The 7,747-nt window shown below is 29.9% G+C and overlaps 1 protein-coding gene across 1 annotated transcript in view; it reads left to right on the plus strand.

The window, feature by feature from the left end:
* LOC111612995 (zinc finger SWIM domain-containing protein 8-like) overlaps nucleotides 1-7,220 on the plus strand; it is a 54,445-nt gene extending 47,225 nt beyond the window's left edge. Inside the window, exon 10 of the mRNA XM_023354291.1 lies at nucleotides 6,159-7,220. Coding sequence (XP_023210059.1) covers nucleotides 6,159-6,375 — 217 coding nt within the window. The 3' untranslated portion in view covers nucleotides 6,376-7,220. The remainder of the gene's footprint in view (nucleotides 1-6,158) is intronic.
* The last annotated feature ends 527 nt before the right edge of the window (nucleotides 7,221-7,747 follow it).

Raw genomic sequence — 7,747 nt, forward strand, 5'->3', positions numbered from 1 at the left:
CATTAGTTCGCATTTTTCATTTGTTTTTCTTACTACAGTTATTTTTTTTAATGTATTACTTGGCTTTAATTTGAGTGTGTTTTTCGCATTGGAACGAATTATTTGGTTTTACATGTAATCGTATGGGAAAAGATGATCCACCTTACGACATTTTCATGATACGATCTGAGTTTCGGAACGGATTAATTTCGTATCCTGAGGTACCACTGTATTTTGACTTTTTTAAAAATATTGATTAAATTCCTAATCAATTTATTTGATATATTTTAGTGTAAAATTTTAATAATTATTGTCCAGAAAAATGGGCAATTTGTGCAGCTTGGAGAGAGTATGATATAACCATTTATATAAGTTTGTGGTTGATCTGAATGGAGTTGCTTTTCTATTTGCTAAATTTCAATAAAAGAAAAAATTTCTATTATATATATTTTGTGTTAGCAATGATCATTTATTTATCAAAAGGTAAGAAAGAAAACAAGCAATTAGAAATGAAGTTGATAATTTTACTAAATTACTTTTTCAGCAGTGAAGTACATGATTTATAAATGTTTTCGACTAGTCTGCTTCGGGTCTAACTGGTTCTTTTTTATTTTTCAAAAAAATAAAATGCCTCAATAGTCTAAAACATATTGGAATATGTTTAAATTATGTAATTGCCTTATTATGTTTGATGACATATGTTCCAAAATTAAAATTAACAAACATTATCAGTTGATTGCTTAATTTGAAAAGATTCCAATATGTTTTAGACCATTGAGGCATTCCATGTTTTGAAAAATAAGAAGTTCCAGTTAGATCTGAAACAGGCTAGTGAATGTAGTCAAAAACATTCATAAATTGTGTACTTCACTGTCAGAAAAGTATTTAGGTCAACTTTGTTGAGCATAGATAAAAGTTCTGGCTTTTGGAAAGTGCAATTTATGAAGTCGGCAATGTTCTCTTGTCAAAGAGCTGTTATTTGACAGATTTATAATTTTGTATGCGGTGATAGAATTGGGAAAAAGTAGTCTGCTGATAAGAAAGGAAGGAGTGGTCCAAGAATTGTAATCTTGGGCTACTCCTTCCTCTTTGCTTATTTATAGAATTGTATAGTATGAGAGCTGAAGTAATTGATTTTTTTAAAAGTTTGTAATAATACCTTATTTATGCATGTATAAGCTGTGCACCCCGTTTCTGAAATGTTATACTTGGAAAAAATAAAAATCTCAAAATTTTGTCAATGGATAAGAGTAGAGATGCAGGTATACAGAAATATGGCAACATGCAAATTCCAAACCTAGTGATGGTTAATGCTTATTGTTGGGTGTCTGCTCATTGCATTTTAAATATAGGTTGAGTGAGAAAGAGTTACACAGTGAAGTTTAAGTTGGAAGTGGCACTATTGAAATTCAGCACCTAATCACAAGCTCATGTTATGCCATGAAATATCTTGGGCAATCATTCAAGCTTCAAACTAAATCATTTCAACAGACACAGAAAATCCATTTGCCTGAATTTCATGGATATGTCAACAGATTTGCTTCCAGGTTGGAATATTTTGCTGTCTTTCTGTGAAATGATTATCATATTGTGATATTTTCCCAAGAGTGTCTTGTTTGAATCCATTGCTGCACATTTTTTTCCTCTGTATCAAACTTTCTTCCTGCTTCTTGATTCCCATTCTCTTGCAGCAGCTTGCCTAATTTTAAATTCCTTTAAAACTATCCATTATCTCGAGTATAGGCCACACCCTAATTTTGTTTTAAAAAAGTTCAGGGAACACATGCATAAATATGGTATTCTGCAACTCCATTTTTAAGTTTCAATAATAAATAAATGACAAATAACTTAATGCAGTGGTTCTCAGGTGTGTTGTGGTTATGCTGATGCACACTGGTGCACTGCAAAACATGGATAAATGGATACAAATATGAAAGTATGTTTTAAAAAATGAGAAGAAACTAATTTGTACAAAGATTTATTACACCCACAGCCATTTAGAATGTAAAATAACTTATATTAATAAATTTTAAATTTTGTAAACAAAGTGTGCTAGAAAAATTTTTGAGAACTGACTCAATGTATTAAATTTTAATTATTTTATATATATTATTGTCATGTTTTTAATCAAATTTAGAAATATAGTCCAGGTTCTATCATCAAAACAGGACTTATCAAGTAAAAATACACCCTTTAATTATCTTTATTTACAAAAAAATGAATTTTAAATATTACAATATATTACGGATAGATAGCTGTAGAGAATTGTTATTTTAATGTTAATGTGAATTGTTGGACAGTTGAATTTACCAAGGCAATAAGGCATAGGTGTACTGTTGTACTGTTCTGTATTTGAATCTGGGTTGGAACCTTGGAGATTTTCAAATGATTTGATCCATTTTCTGTTTTGTTTACAACAGGTATTGTTCTTAGTTGCCTGGTTGCCTTTGTTATGGATCTGTTCAAATCCTTAATCACCACAAACAAAAGGTCCTTTTAATGTCTGCAGGACAGAAAAGGTTTTAAAAAACAATATGTGAATTTTTGCATGTACAAAATAATTTATATTAAAAAAAATATAGTTTATTACTAAATAATTATTTTACTTGAAAAAATAACATTTAGAAACTTGAAATTTTATGCTATTCACCCATAGTGGCCAAATTGTGGCTTGAAAGCCACATGCAGCTCTTCTAAACTCTTATTACAGCTTCAGTGTAGTACTATTATTACTGTACTAAGATAGGACATGCACAACAATGACATGCCAGTGTAAGTTTCAATGCTGTCAACTCTAATTGAAACAAAATATCTAAAAAGTGAAATAAAAATATATGGATCTCATAGGCTATATGCTATTATAAATTCTGTGAAAAAATATCTAAATGGGAAAATAAAACATCTAAATTCATTAGGCTACATGCTATAAATTTTGGGGAAAAACATCTAGACAACATTAAAAGTACTTAGATCTGGATACAAAATATTTAGATTGTCAACAGGAAGTGTAACAGAGGGGCTATTTTAGTTGCCAAATTGCTGTTTTATCTGAGGTTGCACTATTTTTACTTCTTGTATATTCAGCATTTTTAAAATTTTACCAAATAACAGGGACAAAATGACAAACAGGTCAGGATGCAGGGACCACATCATCAAACTAGGACAGTCCTGGTCAAAGAGGGATGTCTGGTAAGCCTACCTTATATGTACTGTACAGACTTGAGTTCAAATTGCTAGTCAGCATTTTTGGTTATTTTGTACTGTGCATTAAATTAATTTAATCTCCAAAATGCCAGAAAGAAACTGTGTTTACTGATAAATTAAAAAAAGGATTATCTATTTTCAAAAAAGTTTGTGATCGTATTGACAAAGAGAAATATAAACTTGCTTTTCAGAATTTTCAGTAACTCATGGTGGGCATTCAGGCATTAAAAATCACTCGAAATGTGCAAAACATGAGGCAAGCCTAGTAGCAGTGGAAGGAACTTCCTCAAATATATTGTCATATTCTAAAGGAACTGATTTATTTTCTGTTGTGAGTATTTTCACAAAATTGTTCTGGTTTTAGAAAAAATATTATTGTAAGCCTATATGTAGGTATCATGTCTCAAGTTTATAAAAGGAAATTGTATATACATGAGCTGCAATAAAAATCTAGAAGAGCCACGGTTTATCCACTGTGGCTATATGTGCATCAAATATATAGCCTCTCATAAATATAAGAAGAATCATTTATTAATAAAATTACAAGCCAGAACAGAACATAAGATAGACATGTAAGTTACATCTCTCTTCCATTTTGTCTTCTTTTGATGTTATAAACTAGATGTAACTCCTTAAAAAACAGAGAGAGAAGAAATAAAAAAATATTACTTAAAATTAAGTAATATTTATTGAACTATAAAGTTTCTTTTATCATATATTTTTCTTAAAAGCTGTCATTCCTAATAATTTATTGCTGAATTAGAACATTGCTTAGGAATTAGATATGGAATATTTTTTTAAATATTATCACTCAGTTGCTAATTATTAATGCATTATTCTAAACAAAAAATTTGAATTCAAATGTGTTTGATGTAGAAATGCATATTCCATTACAGGTTAGTTACTCTGATACATCCCTTGGGACCTTATAGATAATATACAAGGTATCAGTTCTGATTTTGTCACTAACGGTGCTATTTTTGTGACTTTCAACCACACCATTAGTTTCTTTGTAAAAAGTTACTTCCAACAAGGTTCTTTGAATTCTTTCTAACACCCTGTCCCTTTGGAAGACAGCAAGTTAAGAGGCCCACTGTTAATGGCATCCATGATTCTTATACACAGAGCTCTCATGTCTGATATTTTTGTAGCATACACATGATCCTTTACATGCCCACGAAGAAAAAGTTCAAAGATGATGTCGGGTGATCAGGCAGACCAAGGAATCTAGAGCATGCAGCAGTGGAAATCCAGATTGCCACTGTGTGGCAGTGGTATTGAATAACACATTCTATTCACTTATCTAAACAAATGGATTTTATAGAACAGTTTAAAACTAGGGATGTTTGAGGGAAACACCCTGTATTAACAGAAAAAAAAATGTATAAAATTACAGAGAAATGTTGAACGTGATAAATTAATATTACTTTTGAAGCAGTTGTTTAGCAATAAATCATATTTTTCACAAAAATTGTTGTTTTAATCTGGACACTATTTTAATATTAATATAATATATTCTTAGAGAAAACTTAAAATAATGGCAACAATAAAAACAAAACTATAAAATTTATTATAATTTCAATACATAAAAGGCTCCGTGAGAATAAAATATAATAGAAAAATTGCTTTGCCAAAGCTTTTTATATATAATATAAATTTTTATGTCTCCGTAAAGAAATTTTTTCATTAAATTTAATGTGAGGTGATTTAAATTACTTGTTCCAAGAGGCAGTCTTGTTTCAGCTATTGGGATGTATTCTAACAATCAGTGTGAGAAAATTTGAAAATTTTAGATGATTAGATGATTTAAGTTTAAAAAAAACTTTCTGTATGGTGTAATTTATTTGAAATCTTTAAATTCAAGAGAAGAATTGCACTTTAATTATCACAATAAAGTCAATTGAATTCTTGTCTATTATTCCATTTTTGAATTCAAATGTGTTTGATGTAGAAATGCATATTCCATTACAGATTAGTTACTCTGATATATCCCTTGGGACCTTATAGATAATATGCTAGGTATCAGTTCTGATTTTGTCACTAACGGTACTAACGGTGGTTAATAGTTCATAACCCAAATCTCTGGTTTACTTGAAACATGTTTCAAGTAAATTCAGGATATGAACTATTAACCAAAAACAGAGTAGTAGGCAGTTTCAAGTAAACTGGAGATTTGGAATACAAGCTTTCTTTAGATATCTAGCAGTTGACTTTCATCATAAGTATAATTTTCTCTTGAAAATCTTAAAATTATTAACATTAAAACATCTTTTAAATTACTTTTAAATTGAAAAACATTAAGGAATATGCAAATATAAATATCTAATAACTTGATTCTTGATTAATATTAAACAGTCTGCTGTATTATATCAGGTTATATTATGGCTACATAATACAACTTGATGTAATAATTAAGTATTGAGTAATTTTGCTTAGAGGTATGCAAGTCCCCATCGCGTGATAAATTTAATAATTCTAAATTAAATATTAGTTTATTTATAAAGTTCTGAATTGGCTCTGAGCAAAACTCGAATCCACAACTTCTGCATACTGTGTAGATATATTATCAGTTACACTACTCAGACTTTGGTTCAATCTTTGCTTCCAGAACTAAATTAAATATTACTTTATTTATAGTTATTAAATTTACTATGAGATGGTGACCTAATTGCCTACCTCTAGGCAAAATTACTCAATATTTAATTATTAAATGTAGCCCAATGAAATCCGGCAGATTGTTTGTTACTAACTTGTAAGAAATATTGAAGATTAAAAGAGTGATGAAGGTTTTTAATGTCTACAGAATTAATTATACAGCTTAAAAAGTTCACAAATGATAAATTGCCTAATAAAACAATATTTTAGCATTTAATGCAAACATTAAATAATATAATCACATCTAGCTTACATATTTCCAAAAATGAGTATTACAAGATGTACTTATATGTGATCACTTACCATTTTTACTTCTTTAGGTTCATCGCCTGCACCCATTTCAAGATGTATCACATCACTCCTGGTGAATATGACGAGTTTGTTAACATCATCCGCAGTGCCCGGTCAGCCTTTCAGTTGACCCCCGGTGGCATGGTACAATTTAATGAACTGCTTCAGAGTCTGCGTCGCTCCAAGTCGTGTAAGAAGGAGTTATGGCAGCGGATTGCTAATTCACTAGCTACTGGAAGCATTTGATGGATGGATGCTAGTAGATTTGCAACAATAAGAAGCAGTATGACCATAAATACTCCAGATCATACTTGTTTTAAAAATTTTGTGATGTTTGCACCAATATCTCTGTTGAACGTTTAGTGCATTGATTGTAGTTGTTTTTGTAAAGTGTTTCACTCTGCTGCCATAGGACAGTCATAGTTTATTTCAGAAAATTTTGTTAGTGCGCAGGTAAGCGGGTGGACGGATTGTGTTTCATTGGTGCGCAAGCACATTTGTTACCCGATGCAGACAAGCTCATACCGAAGTACAAGTTTCCATGGAAGAATTATTACCCCTCCCTCCCGTCCAGACTTCTCCCACCCGGCATTTTTAAACCTTTAGACTAAAATTTTGATGTGCTTAACCCATCTTTAGTTCCCACCCATCGTGCCAGGTGGAAGTTACTTTTACTAAGAAATAACTATCATATGATATAAATATAAATAAAATAAATAAATATATATATAAATATATATATATAAAAATACATATATATATATATAATTTGTTAACATTGCTATTGAACAGAAGGTTGTGGAGAAGATGGAACAGCAAAGTGGCTTTTGTAGTTATGTTTCCCCATTTGTACTTAGCTTCATACATTGCAAAGTCCAACAAAATTTAAATAATTTTAGTGTTCCTTCTGGGGAAGGCATCATTCCTTGTAAAGGATACATCTCTGGGCTTATTAGTATTTTTAAAAAAACTGTCATTGATCGATTCCCATCTTTTACACAACAGAAGATTGTGCCGTTAAGATTGCTTTGTCTGGAATGAAATGAACCATTCTTCTGTTAAATCTTTGACAATAAACTAATGTTGATATATGAGTGTGACTCTTTTCTTTGTATATAATGGGATGCTTGTATCCCTCACTTATCTTTAAACTGTAATATATTTTAATAGTAATGAAAATATGATGATATCTATTAATATTATTTGAGCAGAGACTCTAAACATAAATTTTTTAAAATTTGTTAAAATCATTATTGCTAGTAATTGGTAGATTTACCAAATTGAAACAATTGGTAGATTTACCAAATTGAAACTAAACATCAGATTAGTATAATAATCATAAAGTTCTTTAAAAATGCCTTTCATAAATTAGACTTTTGGTATTTATTTTTATTCTTTAATATATTTTTAACAATTAATTTATGTTAGTTTAAAACAGGAACAGATACTTACAGCATTAAAGATTTTACATGGAAGAATAGAAATTATTCTAATATAAAAATATATGTTAAATTTGATACCATGTTGTAATCAAACTGCTAAAATCAGAAAATCAAATTCAATCTTTAAGTAATGTCTTTGACCATTCTACAGCCATTTTCTTCATACATACTGGGTT

This window comes from Centruroides sculpturatus, unplaced genomic scaffold (genome assembly GCF_000671375.1).
Source record: "Centruroides sculpturatus isolate CEXI.00-Female unplaced genomic scaffold, Cexi_2.0 scaffold1214, whole genome shotgun sequence".
NCBI classification, from domain to species: domain Eukaryota; kingdom Metazoa; phylum Arthropoda; class Arachnida; order Scorpiones; family Buthidae; genus Centruroides; species Centruroides sculpturatus.